This window comes from Salvelinus alpinus, chromosome 1 (genome assembly GCF_045679555.1).
Source record: "Salvelinus alpinus chromosome 1, SLU_Salpinus.1, whole genome shotgun sequence".
Taxonomy (NCBI): Eukaryota; Metazoa; Chordata; class Actinopteri; order Salmoniformes; family Salmonidae; genus Salvelinus; species Salvelinus alpinus.
This window is the reverse complement of record NC_092086.1, coordinates 55,014,993-55,035,715: the sequence shown is the minus strand read 5'-3', so window position 1 is coordinate 55,035,715 and position 20,723 is coordinate 55,014,993. Positions and strand designations below refer to the sequence as shown.

The 20,723-nt window shown below is 43.8% G+C and overlaps 1 protein-coding gene across 1 annotated transcript in view; it reads right to left on the bottom strand.

Annotated features, from left to right (window-relative positions):
* Positions 1-20,723, bottom strand: part of LOC139581071 (protein FAM171A2-like) — a 60,790-nt gene that overhangs the window by 7,841 nt on the left and 32,226 nt on the right. Inside the window, exons 3-5 of the mRNA XM_071410439.1 lie at positions 20,194-20,286; positions 5,643-5,801; positions 4,871-5,050 (exon numbers count right to left, since the gene is read on the bottom strand). Coding sequence (XP_071266540.1) covers positions 4,871-5,050; positions 5,643-5,801; positions 20,194-20,286 — 432 coding nt within the window. The remainder of the gene's footprint in view (positions 1-4,870; positions 5,051-5,642; positions 5,802-20,193; positions 20,287-20,723) is intronic.

Here is a 20,723-nt window from a genome sequence, read left to right as displayed (position 1 = left end):
TGTGTGTCATGCCAGATCACTTATCTAGGAAGTGCTCGACCATGGATGTAGTGCTGTATGTCAACCACTAGGGGTCATCATGCACACAGCCAAACAGTAGTAGGGGCTTTTGTTTATCTCCTCAGTATAAGGCAGGGGGATTTCCAAGACACCCCCCACTACCCCCTGACAGAGTGTGTGCTCGCATGTGATCCGTCTCCAAAACAAACACAGACTCACAGCTGAGTCTGGAGAGATAATGGCGCCTCTGATTTAGAGTCTCCTGGGCTATATGGAACAAGAAACACTGTGTCTTCCTTCTTCCTCCTCCTTTCCCTTTTAAAGACTCTGTGAAGGAGGAGGATGGGAGGAGATCACATGGGAGGGGTCATCATGGACAGAGAGAGAGAGAAAGAAAGAAAGAGTTTTCCTCCCGCCTGACGAAAGGGTCATGTTCAACTTTGATTCAACTTCTTTGACTCATCATCACACTGTATTTTCTCTTGTACTCATTTGTCATGCAAATGTGCAAATGGATATGCACAGACTGTACGCACACCCACATACGCACAAACTTGTGATTCAGTCCGAAACAAATCCATTTCTCTCTTCAGCGGCCGCTCACTCTGGCCATCCACCCACGTCCAATGAATATTCATCTTCTCCATGTTTCACTCTAAAATCTAATTTCCTCTCAGTCTCAATCCTGACTGACAGTCAGCAGCCTGGCATTACAGCCCATTTAGCTCTTCCTTGATAGATCTGTCACAGTGCCACAGTGTTCCACAGTACACTACAGTACCCACCAATTAAAGGCTTCCGCTGCAGCACCTGATTCTATTTGCTAGAGTATTCCGAGTGCTCCTGGCAGGTTTCCCCAACCTCCCCTTCTGCCCCAAACATCTACAAAACCCATTGTGGATTTAAAGCCTTAGCACAAAGTCTTGCAAGTGTAACCTGGCACACTGGAGGAGTGGAGTGTGTGAGAAATCTGGTGTAAAACCTGACTCTGGAAGAGAGGCCCAGGCATCCAGACTTACAGTAACTCATAAATCTAGAGGACCCCCTGGGCATACTAGACTAGAGGCCCGTTTCTCTACTCAACACTGATCTAAAGCTCCACAGGAGTTTATTTTATTGCTCTGTGTGGGATTCTGTGTGGGATTCTACCTGTCTAGTACTTGTTGACATTGGGTGAACCTGTGATGTTATTTGATTTGTTTTGAGTAGAAACTTTCAGGTTTACTGCTTCTGCATAGGTCAGGGAAAACTCAGGATAACTCAGGGAAAGAATGTTACTTTGTTGGACGTAAGCTAAACCATGACGGAAACAAAGAATTCCTTATTCCTACATGCTGTCATCAAGAAGTGAACCAGCTTTTATGTATACAATATATACTGAAATACTGTATAGAGCACTTGAGACATACTGTAGGACACCAGTTGCTGCAGTACTACATGAGGGTCAGTGGGGGGCACTCTTCCCTCTTCAGCAAATAAAAGCCCACACCCCCAGAGCAGGGTGTGTGTGTGTGTGTGTGTGTGTGTGTGTGTGTGTGTGTGTGTGTGTGTGTGTGTGTGTGTGTGTGTGTGTGTGCATGGTGGAATTAGAGGTGAACCCTTTAGAGATGACACGGTTAACAACACATCCACCCTGGTGTCCACATTATAATCAGTAAGCCTCTCACTGTCTAGCTAACTGTTTGTTCGTCACTGCAGATAATGAGATATGAGCTCTGGGCCTCCCACTTTAGCGGACGGTTGAATAAAAACCCATACAGTTAAATAATGCATGAACCTAACGCTGCAACTCTATGTTTGACTAATCAGTTTGCTTAAATCCTCTGCTATATTGTTCTTTTGGGTTTTACTGTAAAGATTTGATTTCCATTTACTCTCAGCTATGGTACAGAGTAAAACATTCGCATACATCGAATTTTTAGCAAACTACTAAATACAACACCCACAAATACCCACAATATAAGCCACTTAATGGAGCGCGAGAGTGAGAGATTGTTGTTAGTGGCAGTTGCCTAGTCAATTGGCAGTAACCCGTTTTGTCCCAAGCTCAGTAACTTGTTTTGTCCCAATACTGAATGTTAGGGTCAGCACTCACAACCATTACCCCTCAGTCATCTTAGCCATCCTGACAGGATGTGAGCAATAGCCTACAGCTAACTCCAACAGACCAGCTCATCCCACTATCCAAAATCTCTCCCTCCACCACAGCTTTGTTGTCCCCTTTCTCCTCTACTCAAAAACACTAACCCTTCAAACCCTCTCCTCCCTCCCTCCTCCCCTCCGTCCATCTGTGTCTCTGTTTGCATCTCATAACATGTTACCGTGGCAACATAGGACCAGAGAGGTGGGGAACATTGCCTCCTCTGTCCCAGGCCTCCTGGAGTTACATAACAGGCCTAATCACATCATCAGGCTTCAGGACAACAACACTCTTCAGCTGCAGTTTCCCACAGGGTGTTAAAAAGGGATGTTTACACAAAGTCTGTTTTCATGTTTTCTGCACATCGAACCCACAACTATGGTATCAGAATGACACACCCATCTTTTGTGCATCGCTGGGATCTGCCGATCAATGCATGTCCATGATTTCTAAATGCGATAGTTCGAGTTGTGCATGCATATTGCTCTCTGTATTGAAGATACAATCATGGAAGGATCCCGGGAATCCAAATGGAGCCTGTCAGATAGGTGCTTCATTAATCTACCCTTGGGAAGCCATATCCAGACTTGGCAAGTGTCTGGTTGGTAATTACTTTTTATTCATTAGGCTTGCTCTTCTCAGTCCATTGTGTACCGTCCCATCCTCGAAATCCAACTTCAAGAAGTTGAGGTTATCATGGGGATCTGTAGAAATAGGCCCATGGCTTCGGTAACACTTCCTATGAATACCCTCTTCATAATGCATTATAAGCACATTTAGAACGCCTGAGCTATGAATCATGCATAATAATGCACAACGTAGCCACTAATAACTGCTCATAAACATCTATGACTAAATCCATAATGCGTTAGGCATTCATAGGAAGTGTTTACCAGGGTTTCTTCAGCATAGTTATGGTAATGTGAATCTCGGTAGGGAAATGCCAGGCATGTCAATGAGATCTGCAGTGATCTGCATGTTCCGGTTCAGACACACTGGAACAATGGCTGCCATGGGAAGTCCGGACCGGTTGTCAGGACAAGAAACAACCCTGGTCTGGAGTTTTTAGGCATCGGTTCCATAAAGCCAGTGGTGGAAAAAGTACCCGAACTATCATACTTGAGTAAAAGTAAAGATACCTTAATAGAAAATGACTCAAGTAAAAGAAAGTCACCCAGTAAAATTCTACTTGAGTAAAAGTATAAAAGTATTTGGTTTAAAATATACTTAAGTATCAAAAGTAAAACTATCAATCATTTCAAATTCCTTATATCAAGCAAACCAGATGGCACCATTTTCTTGTTTCTTTAATTCACGGAAAGCCACAGGCACACTCCAATCTTCAGACATAATTTACAAACAAAGCACGTGTGTTTAGTGAGTCCGCCAGATCAGAGGCAGTACGGATGACCAGGGCTGTTCAGTTGATAAGTGTGTGAATTTGACTATTTTCCTGTCCTGCTAAGCATTCAAAATGTAACGAGTACTTTTGGGTGTCAGGGCAAATGTACGGAGTAAAAAGTACAATATTTTCCCAAGGAATGTAATGAAGTAAAAGTAGTAAAACAAAAAATTATAAAAATAAAGTACAGATACCCCCAAAAACTACTTAAGTAGTACTTGAAAGTTTTTTTTACTTAAGTACTTTACACCACTGCATAAAGCAACGGGGGAAAGTGAGTGTATGAGAGAGAGAGAAAGAGATAGAGAGGCAGAGAGAGTGTGTGCGTGAGCGAGAAAGAGGGGGCCCCCGAGTGGAGCAGCGGTCTAAGGCACTGCATCTCAGTCCCCGGTTCAATTCCAGGCTGTATCACATCCGGCCGTGATTGGGAGTCCAATAGGGCAGCGCACAACGTCGTCCGGGTTTGGCCGGGGTAGGCCGTCATTGTAAATAAGAATTTGTTCTTAACTGACTTGCCTAGTTACATAAAGGTTACATTTAAATAAAAAAGAGAGAGAAAGCAAGAGGGAGAGAGAGGGAGGCAGATGTAGAACAAGAGAGAGGCAGAGAGAGTGTGTATGTGAGAGTGGGACACAGAATGAACGAGAGAGAGAGACAGAGAGGGGGAGAGAGAGTGTGTTTGTGTGTGTGAGAGAAAGAGAGAGAGAGAAAGAGAGAAATGTGTAAGAGAGAGAGAGAAAGAGATGGAGAGCGTTGTGTGGCTCCCTCCCTATGAAAGCATGCACAGCAGTTGTATAACAGTACTGTCAGCCAAGTGAACTGCGATATTTCAGACACTGAGGAGCAGCGCGGAAGAGGATTAACCCATGTGAGACAGGATCAGCTAGCCTGGGGAAACCACACTGAACTGAGGAAAACACTGCTGTGCACAGCGTTCAGTCTGGTTGAACCAGGCTAGCTGTGACCAGCTGGGAGTCCAGGCAGCCATAGTTAGAGCATATGAACTAGAGGCTACTCTTATTCGCCCCTTCCAAGCTCAGACCACTGCCATTTATATGCCTTAGATTTGTGGTCCGACGGACGGTGGCTTACTATCAATGGCAGTTTTTTATTGACAGGCATTTTTATGTATGTATTTGAGTATAGCAGTAAGCCCACTGTTGATGGATATGTACGAGGATGTTTCTGAATACAATAATGTTTTTTTTAGGGAAACCATTTTCAACTGACAGCACTCAGAGTCAGCACTCTATCAAACAAATTGATGACACTTGTACATGGAGGGCTCTCGGTATTGGTCAGCTATGATGGTGGGTGGTTCCCTTTACCTGTCTTGTCGTCGAACCTCCACACGGGGACACTGGTGGCTGTCTGCAGGGGTGTGTCTAAGGGCAGGGGGATGCAGATATGGACGGGGTCCCACACCTGAACACTGGTCCCGTTAGGACTGAAGAGCTGGGCATTGACCGCCGCCACCGCCGTCAGCCCCACCCAGCTACTGTTAGCCCCTGGGGAGAGACGACACAAAGGTCTTTAGACCAAACACCAGTGTGGTGTAGAACCCAACAGTAGAAAATCCCAAACAAGGCTTGCTACCATGCCTCTCAACACAAATAACGCTAACGCTACCATCATCATGCAAATATCACAATATTCACCCTCAGCAATTTACCGTTTGTTAACCATTCTAAGGCATCATCATCATCGTCATGGTTGACCTGGTTTACACTTGTCAGACGAGTCTTTCCAACAGACACTATCCATTGGCTTCTCATCATTCATGACACTCAGACATAATACTATGTAATCATACTTCTCCCATGGTTTCCTGCCATCATTTCTCATAATTTGGGAGTTTTTGACAGAAATCTATTTTGGTCAAAATCTCTGTGTTTTCCACTTGAGCAATTCTGCATTTTCAGCCTGTCTTTTACCCATGTATTTCTCTCCATCCATCCATCTCTTCCTATCTCATCTCCTGTTTCCCACCTTCCCTCTCCTTTTCAATCCTCCTGTTCCCCTCCCTTCTCTCTCCTCCCTCCCTCTGTCCGCCCTCTCTTCTTCCACTGTCCCAAACCACCCTCCCCCTCTATTTCTCACCAGTGGCATTGCTCTCCAGGCCCAATGGGTAGGGGAAACCTCCTATCTCATACTGACTCTGTGCGGAGGTCAGCACAGCAGAGAGCTCTGGGTTGGTAGAGTTGAGGGCCAGAGTCACTGCTTTCCTCTGGAGCTGTATCCATGGCTGGTTTTTGACTCCTGGAGGGGGAAAGGGTGAGAGAGGAGAGAAAGTGGGGGAAGGAGGGGAGAGAGAGAAGGAGTCTGTGAGATTGGGGGTGCAACTGAACAAGAAACATAACGTTTACGGCATTGGTGTGGCAATCATATGGCCTATGAAATGGGCTAATACAAAGTGAAGAGTTGTAGACAGTTTTCATGAAATATAGATAGTACTGTTTTTAATACTAGTAATAATAGAATAACAATATTTCCTCCCCACAAAACAGTTTTAGAGAGACACTAAATGATTTATGTATAATTTATTCAGATTATACAGAACCTAACCACGGGATCAATTCAACCCTCACATTGAAATGACAACCAGCACACATACAGTACAGTAGCAGCATCCAGGGATTGTGGCAGCTAGCAGGATTTGCTGGTCTATAGTAAGACAATAGAGACTAACCCTGCAGCTTGGACAACAGTCTACCTGCCTGTCATACTATAATCCCATTCTCCCTGTTTGATTTGGCTTGCCACAAGGGATAAAAAGAGGCCTAAAAATACACTGGCCCCTCGTAACTGGTGCCACTTGTCTAATATGATTAGTATTTGGTGAGCATGGGGCCTGATCTGTGCAGACAGCCAGGCAAGCGCGTCCATGCAGAGGGTCTATACTATACTGAACACCCCAGGCCGGCTGTATTGTAGCATCCATCTCTATCTCTCTCTCTCTCTCTCTCTTTCTCTGACTACTGAACTGTGTGTATCCATTCCTGTGCTCATCGTTCCATTCCACCTCATCTCTAGAGTAGCTTGTTGCCACTTCTTTTCTCAGGGTCTCTTTGTCAATCTCTGTGAGACGTGTTCAGTTTCTGTCTTTTTACACTCACATATCCCCATTTGACACCTTCTCTGTCCCTGAATTGGACATGATATCTCTCTTATCTTTTGCTGTGAAACCTATTGTTATTCTCAGAATAATTGTTGTTGTTGTTGACATTGTCAAATAACTCAAGCATAGATTGGTAACTATTTTTCAAATTTGGCACAGAGAAACTAGATGCCATGAGTAACTAGATGCCATGAGTAACTTGGTCAATAAGAATGCCACCGTTTTCTATAAGCAGTCTCACTTAAACCCTCATATCTGTCGCCCTGTTTGACCTAAAGACTTGAAACGTTGTATTTGCCAAGGCAGCAGCTACTCTTCCTGGGGTCCAGCAAAATGAAGGCAGTTTATAAGATTTAAAAAAAATAACAATACATTCACAACACACTGTGTGCCCTCAGGTCCCTACTCTACCACTACCACATATCTATAGTACTAAATCCATGTGTATGTTTGTGTATAGTGCATATGTTATCGTGTTTGTATGCATGTATGTTTGTGTTGCTTCACAGTCCCCGCTGTTCCATAAGGTGTATTTTAATCAAATCTTACTGCTTGCATCAGTTACTTGATGTGGAATAGAGTTCCATGTAGTCATGGCTCTATGTAGTACTGTGTGCCTCCCATAGTCTGTGCTGGACTTGGGGACTGTGAAGAGACCCCTTGTGGCATGTCTTGTGGGGTATGCATGGGTGTCCAAGCTGTGTGCCAGTAGTTTAGACAGACAGCTCGGTGCATTCAACATGTCAGTACCTCGCATAAATACAAGTAGTGATAAAGTCAATCTCTCCTCCACTTTGAGCCAGGAGAGATTGACATGCATATTATTAATATTAGCTCTCTGTGTACATCCAAAGGCCAGCCGTGCTGCCCAGTTCTGAGCCAATTGCAATTTTCCTACGGCCTTTTTTGTGTCACCTGACCACACGACTGAACAGTAGTCAAGGTGTGACAAAACTAGGGCCAGTAGGACCTGCCTTGTTGATAGTGTTGTTAAGGCAGAGCAATGCTTTATTATGGACATGCATGTACTTCTCCCCATCTTAGCTACTATTATATCAATATGTTTTGACCATGATAGTTTACAATCCATGATTACTCCAAGCAGTTTAGTCACCTCAACTTGCTCAATTTCCACATTATTTATTACAAGATTTAGTTAAGGTTTAAGTTTAGTGAACGATTTTACTTTTAGAAATATTTAAGGCTAACTTATTCCTTGCCACCCACTCTGAAACTAACTGCAACTCTTTGTTAAGTGTTGCAGTCATTTCAGTCGCTGGAGTAGCTGACGTGTAGTGATGAGTCATCCGCATACATAGACACTCTGGCTTTACTTAAAGTCAGTGGCATGTTGTTAGTAAAAATGTTAAAAAGCAAGGGGCCTAAAGAGCTATCCTGGGGAATTCCTGAATCTACTTTGATTATGTTTGAGAGGCTTCCATTAAAGAACACCCTCTGTGTTCTGTTAGACAACTAACTATTTATCCACATTAAAGACATAACACATACGTTTTTCCAGCAAAAAACTATGATCGATAATGTCATAAGCTGCACTGAAGTCTAACAAGACAGCCCCTACAATCATTTTATCATCAATTTCTCTCAGCCAATCATCAGTCAAGCATGCCTATAAGCATGCTTATAGGGAAGGAAAAAATCTTCCTCTCATGAATCATATGACCAAATGAGACTAAATGGTACACGGCTTAACATAGTTTGAGAAAAAAAGCTAAGCGATTGGCCAAAAGAGTTATAGACAAAAAAATAAAAAAAGATTTTACGTGTCCATTTAAACCACTGTAAATCCACCTCATAGTGGTCTATGAACTTGAAACTTGTCATTGCTGTCATGGACATCCCTATGGTAGAGAAATTAACATTAAATTATCTGGGTTGTGTGACAAAACTGCACATGTTAGAGTGGCCTTTTATTGTCCCCAGCACAAGGTGCACCAGTGTAATGATCATGCTGCTTAATCAGCTTCTTGATATGCCACACCTGTCAGGTGTGTTTCTATTTGTGTTCAGTATAATTATATGGACATGTGAAGAGCAGACTTCCTCATAGAAGCCAGACCACTCCTTATCAGACTATGTCCCCTCAGAGCTGTGATTTAACTTCTTATTCTTCACCATCCCTTTCCTGCCTCTGTGCTCCATCCTTTCTGTAGCCCCCCTCCATCTGAGGGGCCAAGCTGCTGCCCTTCCTTCACTGAAGCCAGCCCAGGACAAGGATGTGATCTGGGGCATGGCTCTAGAAAACACAGAGCTGATTGGTTGGTACAGGTGGTCCACTCTGGGTCCTCTTGCCATGAGGAGCCCTGAACAGTGCCCGTCTGTTAAGCAGAGCAGGATCCCAGCCAGACTGAGGAGGAAGCAATGGCATAAAGGAAAGCTGGAGAGAGAAGAGGACTGAGGAGAGGGGAGTTTGAAGACTCACAAAAATGGCCCTGAGAGGCAGGCAGACTGGGTCACTCCTTAGGTTCTGCTCTGAGAGGAGGGAAGGGCCAAGGAGGGAGTAGTGGGGTGGTTGCAGGGATCAAAGGGGGAGAGTGGCTGTAGGGGTCCCAAGAGAGCACATGGGTCATCCATCATCTAAATGTCCCCCTGCTGAAAGCCTGGTTGAGTAAGATTAAGAAGAGACCCCCAGAGGGAATAGGATACTGATTCATTCCACCCAGCCATTCATCAGTTAAAAGTACTGCACTCCATTTCACAAAGCGTGTTGGAGTTTCGTTGGGCCATATAATGTAATTACTCATTCACTCACAAAAAGTAAGGCCATGCATAGAAGATAGAAGACACATTGCCTTCTGCATTAAAGGTGCAGGCATACAACTGAGTGCTTCTGACTTTGAAGGGGTACCGCCATTAGAGGTGACAAATGAATGGCGGTGCCTTGCATTGTGTGATCTCGTCTTATTGATGCCGCCCAGAGCCATGGTTTGGCTGGGGGTGAAAGTTCAGCCTAAGCGTGCCATCTGTCAACTAGACTGGAAAACACACATGTGTGAGGACTGGGGAGTGCCTCTTTGTGTCCTGCGCTGTAAAGCCAATGCTAACCCCATTGAGTTTAGAGTTCAGTGGCTGGCTGAGGGGGCAGAGGTGGGTGTGGTCTGGGATGGTTTGACAGCTTTCCAATGTCTGTCTGGAGGCACTCTCTAGATATTTTATCATGCTGGACACACCATGTCCAAACTCCCATGGCATGGGCAGATTGGCGGTCTGGCAATTCTGACAATTATCAGAAGGACCATCTTCTATTAGAGTGGGCTGGTTGAAATTGCCCCCCCCCCCCCCACGAAAATAAATAAAATACAATAATAGTAATAATACAGTACCAGTCAAAAGTTTGGACACACCTACTCATTAATGGATTTTTCTTTCTTTTAAATTTTTTTCTAATGATAGTGAACACATCAAAACTATGAAATAACACATGGAATCATGTAGTAACCAAAAGTGTCAAACAAATCAAAATATATGTTATATTTGAGATTCTTCAAAGTAGCCACCCATTCTCTCAAACAACTTCATGAGGTAGTCACCTGGAATGCATTTCGATTAACAGGTGTGCCTTCTTAAAAGTTAATTTGTGGAATGTCTTTCCTTCTTAATGCATTTGAGCCAATCCGTTGTGTTGTAACAAGGTAGGGGTGGTATACATAAGATAACTCTATTTGGTAAAAGACCAAGTCCATATCATGGCAAGAAAAGCTCAAATAAGCAAAGAGAAACGACAGTCCATCATTACTTTAAGACATGAAGGTCAGTCAAACTTTAACATTTCTAGATTTTGAAAGTTTCTTCAGGCGCAGTCTCAAAAACCACCCAGATCTATGATGAAACTGGCTCTCATGAGGACCACCACAGCAAAGGAAGACCCAGATGAGTTACCAGCTTCAGAAACAAATAAATGCTTCACAGAGTTCAAGAGACACATCTCAACATCAACTGTTCAGAGGAGACTGTGTGAATCAGGCCTTCATTGTCGAATTGCTGCAAAGAAACGACTACTAAAAAGGACACCAATAAGAATAAGAAACTTGCTTGTGCCAAGAAACATGAGCAATGGACATTAGTCCGGTGGAAATCTGTCCCTTGGTCTGATGAGTACAAATTTGAGATTTTTGGTTCCAACTGCCTTGTCTATGTGAGACGCAGAGTAGGTGAGTGGTTCCCACTGTGAAGCATGGAGGAATGACGTTCGGGGGTGCTTTGCCGGTGATTTATTTAAAATTCAATGCACACTTAACCAGCATGGCTACTACAGCATTCTGCAGTGATACGCCATCCCATCTGGTTTGCGCTTAGTGGGACTATCATTTGTTTTTCAACAGGTGGTTTTAACCAGGTGGTGAATCGCATCTCTGCATGTCTGGCAGACATATCAGTGTGGATGACGGATCACCACCTCAAGCTGAACCTCGGCAAGACGGAGCTGCTCTTCTTCCCGGGGAAGGACTGCCCGTTCCATGATCTCGCCATCACGGTTGACAACTCCATTGTGTCCTCCTCCCAGAGTGCTAAGAACCTTGGCGTGATCCTGGACAACACCCTGTCGTTCTCAACTAACATCAAGGCGGTGACCCGTTCCTGTAGGTTCATGCTCTACAACATTCGCAGAGTACGACCCTGCCTCACGCAGGAAGCGGCGCAGGTCCTAATCCAGGCACTTGTCATCTCCCGTCTGGATTACTGCAACTCGCTGTTGGCTGGGCTCCCTGCCTGTGCCATTAAACCCCTACAACTCATCCAGAACGCCGCAGCCCGTCTGGTGTTCAACTTTCCCAAGTTCTCTCACGTCACCCCGCTCCTCCGCTCTCTCCACTGGCTTCCAGTTGAAGCTCGCATCCGCTACAAGACCATGGTGCTTGCCTACGGAGCTGTGAGGGGAACGGCACCTCCGTACCTTCAGGCTCTGATCAGGCCCTACACCCAAACAAGGGCACTGCGTTCATCCACCTCTGGCCTGCTCGCCTCCCTACCTCTGAGGAAGTACAGTTCCCGCTCAGCCCAGTCAAAACTGTTCGCTGCTCTGGCACCCCAATGGTGGAACAAACTCCCTCACGACGCCAGGTCAGCGGAGTCAATCACCACCTTCCGGAGACACCTGAAACCCCACCTCTTTAAGGAATACCTAGGATAGGATAAAGTAATCCTTCTAACCCCCCCCCCTTAAAAGAGTTAGATGCACTATTGTAAAGTGGTTGTTCCACTGGATATCATAAGGTGAATGCACCAATTTGTAAGTCGCTCTGGATAAGAGCGTCTGCTAAATGACTTAAATGTAAATGTAAATGTAACAGGACAATGACCCAACACACCTCCAGGCTGTGTAAGGGCTATTTAACCAAGAAGGAGAGTGATGGAGTGCTGCATCAGATGACCTGGCCTCTACAATCACCCGACCTCAACCCAATTGAGATGGTTTGGGATAAGTTGGACCGCAGAGTGAAGGAAAAGCAGCCAACAAGTGCTCAGCATATGTGGGAACTCCTTCAAGACTGTTGGAAAAGCAGTCATGAAGACAAAAGGTGGCAACTTTTAATAATCTAAGATCTAAAATATATATTTTTTTGGTTAATACATGATTCCATATGTGTTATTTCATAGTTTTGATGTCTTCACTATTATTATACAATGTAGAAAATAGTAAAAATAAAGAAAAATCCTTGAATAAGTAAGTTTGTCAACTTTTGATTGGTACTGCGCGCAGATATATATACACAGTTAGTAGGAAGTTTACATTCACCTTAGCCAAATACATTTTTCCCTGTCTTAGGTCCGTTAGGATCACCACTTTATTTTAAGAATGTGAAATGTCAGAATAATAGCAGAGAGAATGATTTCTTTCAGCTTTTATTTCTTTCCTCACATTCCCCGTGGGTCAGAAGTTTACATGCACTCCATTAGTACTTGGTAGCATTGCCTTTAAATTGTTTAACTTGGGTCAAACGTTACAGGTAGCCTTCCACAAGCTTCCCAACAATAAGTTGGGTGAATTTTGGCCCATTCCTCCTGACAGAGCTGATGTAACTGAGTCAGGTTTGTAGGCCTCCTTGCTCGCACACACTTTTTCAGTTCTGCCCACACATTTTCTATAGGATTGAGGTCAGGGCTTTGTGATGGCCACTCCAATACCTCAACTTTGTTGTCCTTAAGCCATTTTGCCACAACTTTGGAAGTATGCTTGGGGTAATTGTCCATTTGGAAGACCCATTTGCGACCAAGCTTTAACTTCCTGACTGATGTCTGGAGATGTTGCTTCAATATATCCACATAATTTTCCTTCCTCACATGATGCCATCTATTTTGTGAAGCGCACCAGTCCCTCCTGCAGCAAATCACCCCCACAACATGATGCTGTCACCCCCGTGCTTCACGGTTGGGATGGTGTTCTTCGGGTTGCAAGCCGACCCCTTTTTCCTCCAAACATAACGATGGTCATTATGGCCAAACAGTTCTATTTTTGTTTTTTTCAGACCAGAGGACATCTCTCCAAAAAGTATAATCTTTCTCCCCATGTGCAGTTGCAAACCGTAGTCTGGCTTTTTTTATGGCGGTTTTGGAGCAGTGGCTTCTTCCTTGCTGAGCGGCCTTTCAGGTTAAGTTGATATAGGACTCGTTTTTCTGTGGATACAGATACTTTTGTACCTGTTCCTCCAGCATCTTCACAAGGTCCTTTGCTGTTGTTCTGGATTGATTTGCACTTTTCGCACCAAAGTACGTTCATCTCTAGGAGACAGAACGGGTCTCCTTCCTGAGTGGTATTTCAGATGCGTGGTCCCATGGTGTTTATACTTGCATACTATTGTTTGAACAGATGAACGTGGTACCTTCAGGCATTTGGAAATTGCTCCCAAGGATGAACCAGACTTGTGGAGGTCCACAATTTCTTTTTAGGTATTGGGTGATTTATTTTGACTTTACCATGATGTCAAGCAAAGATGCACTAAGTTTGAAGGTAAGCCATTGACATACATCTACAGGTACACCTCCAATTGACTCAAATGATGTCAATTAGACTAGCTTCTAAAGCCATGACATAATTTTCTGGAATTTTCCAAGCTGTTTAAAGGCACAGTCAACTTACAGGCTGACCACACCGCTCGCGTGCGTTGCAAAATAAATATAGGAATCTATGTTATTCAATTATTGCACCCACACTACCAGCGCACATCAACGAGCGTCTGCGTTGCCAAGGGCTAAAATAGAATTCCTATTTCTGACGCAGATCGCGCTGCAAGTCCTGCCTCTCCCATCTCCTCATTGGTTTATAGAAGCAGGTACCCACATGCCATCTCCTCATTGGTCATACCCACGTGGGTGATTGAATGACGAACTGTGATGCCGGTCGGTGTAGTAATACAATGAAAGTTTAGATGCCAATGACCATATAAGTTCAAAGATGAAAAAGCCTGGAAGGAACAGAGATGACTAGAAACAATACGGTTGGCCGTTTTATGTGTGGTTTAATTGTCGGAGTAGAGGACCTTGTGCATTTCAGGTAAAATAACAACCTAATGTTTATATCCCAGGACAAATTAACTAGCAACAGCAAGCTAGCTAAATAGGACAAATTAGCTAGCAAGTGCAAGCTAACTAGCTAAATTGCCATATATGTTTAATGCTTTTTGACCTGTCCCCAAATTAATAGAATTGGTTCAGAGTTTGTTTTGATATTTTAACCTGCGTGTCGTGATCGCGTTTGGTGTAGGGGGACAAAATAAATGTATGCACGATCACACGCGCAGCCGGTTTGGGTTGTATGTAAACTTCTGACCCACTGGAATTGTGATACAGTGAATTATATAAGTGAAATAATCTGTCTGTAAACAATTGTTGGAACAATTACTTGTCATGCACAAAGTAGATGCCCTAACCGACTTGCCACAACTATAGTTTGTTTAACAAGAAATTTGTGAAGTGGTTGAAAAACGAGTTTTAATGACTCCAACCTAAGTGTATGTAAACTTCCGACTTCAACTGTATATATACACACTGAATTCAAATATAAACGCAACATGTAAAGTGTTGGTCTCATGTTTCATGAGCTGACATAAAAGATCCCAGAAATGTTCCATACTCACAAAAAAGTATGCCCCTACCTCATCCAGACTCAAAAGACAGGGCTTCGTACTAAATGGGTGCTGCTGAATAATTGTGCTATATGCCACAGCACTAATCAACATATAAAATGGCTTGATGCTGCGACATGGCTTGGCTTAGAGACAGCGGAATGAGATAGAACACGGTTGTGATTTTAGTGAACACTCTGTACCCTTTGCTCCCTCATTTCCATACCAACGGACAAGGCCCAGGTGTTCAGTAAGACATCACAGAGCATCGAGAAAAACAATGGACAGGGCAGAGCATATGGAGGGAGGCATGATGGGAAAGTGTGATCACCGAGCGTAGCCACCACAGAGCAGCATATGCCAGACGCGTAGGCCGCTCTAAATTTACATAATGTTTTGCGTGTGTGTGTTGTAAAGGCATGACATTTGAGTTAGAAGTGCAGCTGGGATGCAGTGATTGATTGAATCACAGCATGATTCGTGTTAGCTAGGTTACAGTCACTTACTGCTGACACTGTATGTGTTTGCCCATTTTCTGAGACAACCAATTGACTTCCCTGGAGGTTTTTCTGTCGATGTGGACACATCAGGCCCAATGCCATAGCTGAGAAATAGCCTTGTTGATATCCCTGCTATGGTTTCTATCATGAAGCACACAGACAAGACACACAACCAGATGAGTAAAGGTTTAGACACACTTCTAGGGCCTATGACTGGCTAACCACCACTCACAGCATAGTACCTTCAGAGCCTGAATATGCCTCCACCAAAAGACTGTCGAGGGGATAACTTTGCCTTCCGGGTTGCTCCAATGAATTGTGTGTAACACTGCTTCATCGCCAGTAATGCATTATGATGACGTCTGACCCAAGAGACTTAACACATAGCAGAGTCAACTCAACCATGGCCTGTTACAGTAGCTCTGTTCTGAGGGGGGGGGGGGGGGTTCTGAGAGAAAGAGAAAGGTAGGCTTTATGGGCAAAGATAGTGTTAAGTGGTTTTAACGTATATTGAATCATCTTTAAAACAAAGTAACAAAATAGGTAAAAAGATCAAGGTTGTACAATGATGCATTCATTGCAGGCTGTCCTTGAATGATATACATTAGCTGCTACTACTTGTGCAATGATGTTTCAACCATAATGACAATAACACAGAATGGACTAACACTCAAACAGGCTACAATGTTTACTAAATAGCTAACATACCTTTTGATAACACAGCTTAATTACACCAATCATTTGCTGCATGCTTTCAAGTACACAGTCACACCAACAATCTCATTCTACCAAACACAGCATTTTGGGTTTTGTCAAACACAGCTTGAAAAGCACCCCCCACTCCTCTCCCCCCCTCACTGGCACTCCTCCACCTCTTCAAAACACTTTAGTTTCCTGCCACCGGGTCGTCTCCATGGTGACTAGCCTCAGCACTGAGAGCTGCACTTTCAGATGGCCTCTCATCAGTTCCTATCCATCAGCACAGGGATCTACTGTCTTTCTTCTCCCTGTTACTAGAGCCCTCGTCGTGACACACTACCGTGCTTAGTCCTCCTGAGAGACTCGTCTCTACCGCTTAAAGATACAGCAGAGAAAACGTACTAAACTGCTCCTCGCTTAACTGACTGAGCGAGACTACCCCTGGAGGCATTGAGAGAGAGTGGGAAAGTGTGTGTGTGTGTGTGTGTCAGCAAAACGACCACATCCTCCATTCATGTCCCTCTATAAAAGTTGCCAGATGCTCCAACGTGTTAACAAGAGAGTTGTGTAACTGTATCCCATCCTGATTCAATTAAGTATAATTCAAACCTGACTAACTAACTAAGAACACAGGGGTATCTGGTCATTGGAGCTGGTTAGGTATTTTTTGTATTTTATTAGGATCCCCATTAGCTTTTGCGAAAGCAGCAGCTACTATTCCTGGGGTCCACACAAAACATGAAACATAATACAGAACATTAATAGACAAGAACAGCTCAAGGACAGAACTACATAAATAAAATAAAATGGCACACACAGCCTACATATCAATACATACAGTACACACAAAATATCTAGGTAAAATGGGGGAGAGGCGTTGTGAGGTGTTGCTTTATCTGTTTTTTTTTAACCAGGCTGGCTCTTGATTTGAGCAATATGAGATGGGAGTTTTTTCTGAATTTGGGGAGAGTGAAAAGACCCCTGGTGGCATGTCTGGTGGGGTAAGTTTGTACAACAGTTGTACATACAACTATAACAAAGTAAAGGATGCCTCTCCTCGCCAGATAAATCACCAACACACTACTAAAACTCTACAGGGGGGTGGAGTAATATGTAGTCAATTATGGCATGAAAGGCCCTTTTGACAGAGGGAATAGCAAATGAAGAGAGAAAACTGTCTGGGGCATCATTAAAGTGAACAGACAGGGCTCTCATTGAGGCTGTTGCTACCAAAATCAATTGTGCTGTAGTCACAATAAATGCCTCTCATCCCTGTCACGCACGCGCACACATAGTCAGTCCCGGATTCTGGGATCGTTAAGGAGATAAGGGAAAAGCGCTGCATCAGGGGCCCTGGGCTTGACAGTTCAGAGAGGAGGGGGAAGAGAGAGAGATTTAGGAGGTATGGAGATTCAGTTGATAGACACTAAAGAGAATGTGTGTTGTGTGGGTCTGAGAGAGAAAGAGAGAGAGAAATAGAGAGTGCATGAACTACAGAGAAAGTGGGAGCATGTCACATGTACAGCTTTCTTAAGGGGCCTTGGTTGGAGCAGATTACATCATTCTGGCTCACTCATTGGACTGGACAGGTGACAGGACGTTGAGGGCTGTGACACCACGTACAGCACCGTACTGGCAGCGTAAGCAGAGAAACTGACAGAGATGAAGAGAATGAGGAAGAAGGAGGGCGAGAAGACAGGGAGGTGTACACTGTGCCTATTGCTAACACCTCGTACTGTATATTTAAGAGGAATACAGAGGGAATGATGGAACATTTTCTTAAATTATTGGGTATTGTTCCTACCCAGCATTCCCCGGAACACACACACCCCCAACTGCATGTCATGATTGTTTTCCTAGACACTGTGCGTCTAACTCTGCATTGCTTGCTCTTTTGGGTTTGAGGCTCGGTATCTGTAAAGCACTTTGTGATGTAAAAAGGGGTTTAAAAAAGACATATGATTAAATTAGATGTTCACACCCAGAGGGTATCACTAAACAGAGACAGTATCTATCACGTTTATCACATCCCATAATGTGGGCTATAACAACACAACAATAGTACGTACTGCTGCCGCTGCTGCTGTGTAAGCAATTATTAAAATCATATGGAACAACGACTGGTGAATCTATAGGTCTTTCTTTAATTTCTTTAATTAGAGATGAACAAAGCATGGCATTTACACCCAGCCCATTCCTAAACAGGTGTAAATTCTGGAAGACATTTACAGCCTGTTTGATTTGCCTAGAAATGCCTTGAGGCAGATAGAGTGCTGTATCTAGGTTGATTTCGTTTGGATGCTTCATCTTCTGTATTGGTTTATGGTTTATTGGCACTATCAACAATGTGGAAAGTTACGAGTGTATTTTATCAGATCTGTTCGATTACCAGTCGGGTAATAAACACGACACACACCATCTGCACACGCATGCATGCCCACACACACACACAAAATTAAAGAGCTGTGATTAGCTGATCAGACAATAAAAGCCTGTTTCTCTTTTGCTGTAGTGTAGCGGCCGAGTGATGTATTAGTGATGTAACTGACTTTGAATACAGAGAGGCCCTCGTTGTCAGAGGACAGCACGCTCCATTTGTTCTGCCAATTACTCTTCAGCTCCACTATAAGGGTTGTGTTGCTGTTGCGTTTTACCTGCTACACCGAGCGTTGTTTTGAGAGCGGAGAAGAGCAGAGGGGGAGAGCATCTTTATTCTATTCGATTACGTGTAAGTACAACAGCTTTGGTCTAGTTTTTCGCAGGTACTCATTAAATCTGCAATATGTAACTTTTTGGGCGACCTGACCAAATCCTCAAGAGTTATAGATCTGTCAGTCTCATTGAAAGCAAGTCTAAGAAGTGGTAGATTTCTGTGCTTCCTATTCTTAAGTTGGTTTTGGAAACCAGCTTCAAAAAGCTGGATTATTGAAAATATATTTCACAACAGTTTAGATGGTACAATGATTCTCTATGTTTGTTTTGTCACATAAACTGAATGTTAGCAACCAGGAAATGACAGAGTAATTTCTGCATAATGAACCTTTAAATTGTTGCTAGTGGTTGTTCTAAATGATCCTCTAATTTCACAAATTGTTTTCGTTTACATTGTGAACCTAGCTAGTCAATGTAGCTAGCTAGCTAGTAGTAGCTTCTTGTGACGTCATTATTTAAATTCACATGATAGAATGAACACGCGCGTCAGCCATCAACATTTTTACATTTTACTTTTGTAATTTTTACCCCCCCTTTCTCCCAAATTTTGTGATTACGATCTTGTCTAATCGCTGCAACTCCCCAATGAGCTCGGGAAGGCGAAGGTCGAGTCATGCCCCCCCCCGAAACATGACCCGCCAAACCACACTTCTTAACACTCGCTCGCTTAACCCAGAAGTCCGTTGCTCCAATGTGTCGGAGGAAACACCGTTCAAATGACAACCAAAGTCATCCTACAGTCGCTAGAGCGCGGTGAGCCAAGTAAAGCCCCCCCCCCTGAACCCGGATGATGCTAGGCCAATTGTGCGACGCCATATGAGACTCCCAGTCACAGTGCCTTAGACCCCTGCGCCACTCGGGAGGCCAGCCATAGAGAATTTAACCATGATGATTCATGAGCTTGGATGCTGCCATTGGACGTGACGCAACGTGAGCGCAAAACACGGGCAGTGAAGCAGCTTTCATTGATTTCAAAGGAAGCATTTCCTCAATGGTTGATGGTTGACGGCAATGTCGGATGCCCGATGGCTATAGTAATACTATAGTAATACAGTATCTGTTCTGTCTGTGCTAGGGTGTACTGAACCCAATGCTATGCTTTATGTGTTATATCAAGCAGTGCTTCTACCCTAACAGTCCACTGTGAAAATATATTTGGGCCCTCAACCATGTGAAAATGTATAGTATTTCTATTTACAAATGTGTGAATACTGATCTAAGGTCATATGGAGAAGTGTTAAAAAGCCACAAGCCAGCAATTTTGTAATGGAGATTTGCCTTTGGAAGAAGAGGAGAGATACGTGAAAGTAGACAGTAAGTATAATGTGGAGACAGGTATATATATTTTATATTTTTGTATATGCCATATAGAAGACGCTTCTATTCAAAGTGACTGACAGTCATGCGTGCATACATACATTTCACAAATGGCTGGGCCTGAGAAACAAACCTACAATCTCGGTGCTGCAAGTGCCATGCTCTACCAACTGAGCCATACAGAACCACATGCAGGACCAGGCAGGTATAGTATGTAGACTCACCTGGGGATCCTAGCAGCACCTGGACTACATCATCATACAGGATCAGGGTGGCAGGCCGCTGGGGGAGCAGGTAGAGGCTGACTGAAGCATACACTTAGAGAGAGAGAGAGAGAGTTTAACCATGATGATTCATGAGCTTGGATGCTGCCATTGGACGTGACGCAACGTGAGCGCAAAACACGGGCAGTGAAGCAGCTTTCATTGATTTCAAAGGAAGCATTTCCTCAATGCTTCCTTTGAAAGCATTGTTTGTGTTCACAAACACAAACACACCCCACAGAGCCCCAGGACAACAGCACAATTAGACCCAACCAAATCATGAGAAAACAAAAAGATAATTACTTGACACATTGGAAAGAATTAACAAAAAAACAGAGCAAACTAGAATGCTATTTGGCCCTAAACAGAGAGTACACAGTGGCAGAATACCTGACCACTGTGACTGACCCAAACTTAAGGAAAGCTTTGACTATGTACAGACTCAGTGAGCATAGCCTTGCTATTGAGAAAGGCCGCCGTAGGCAGACATG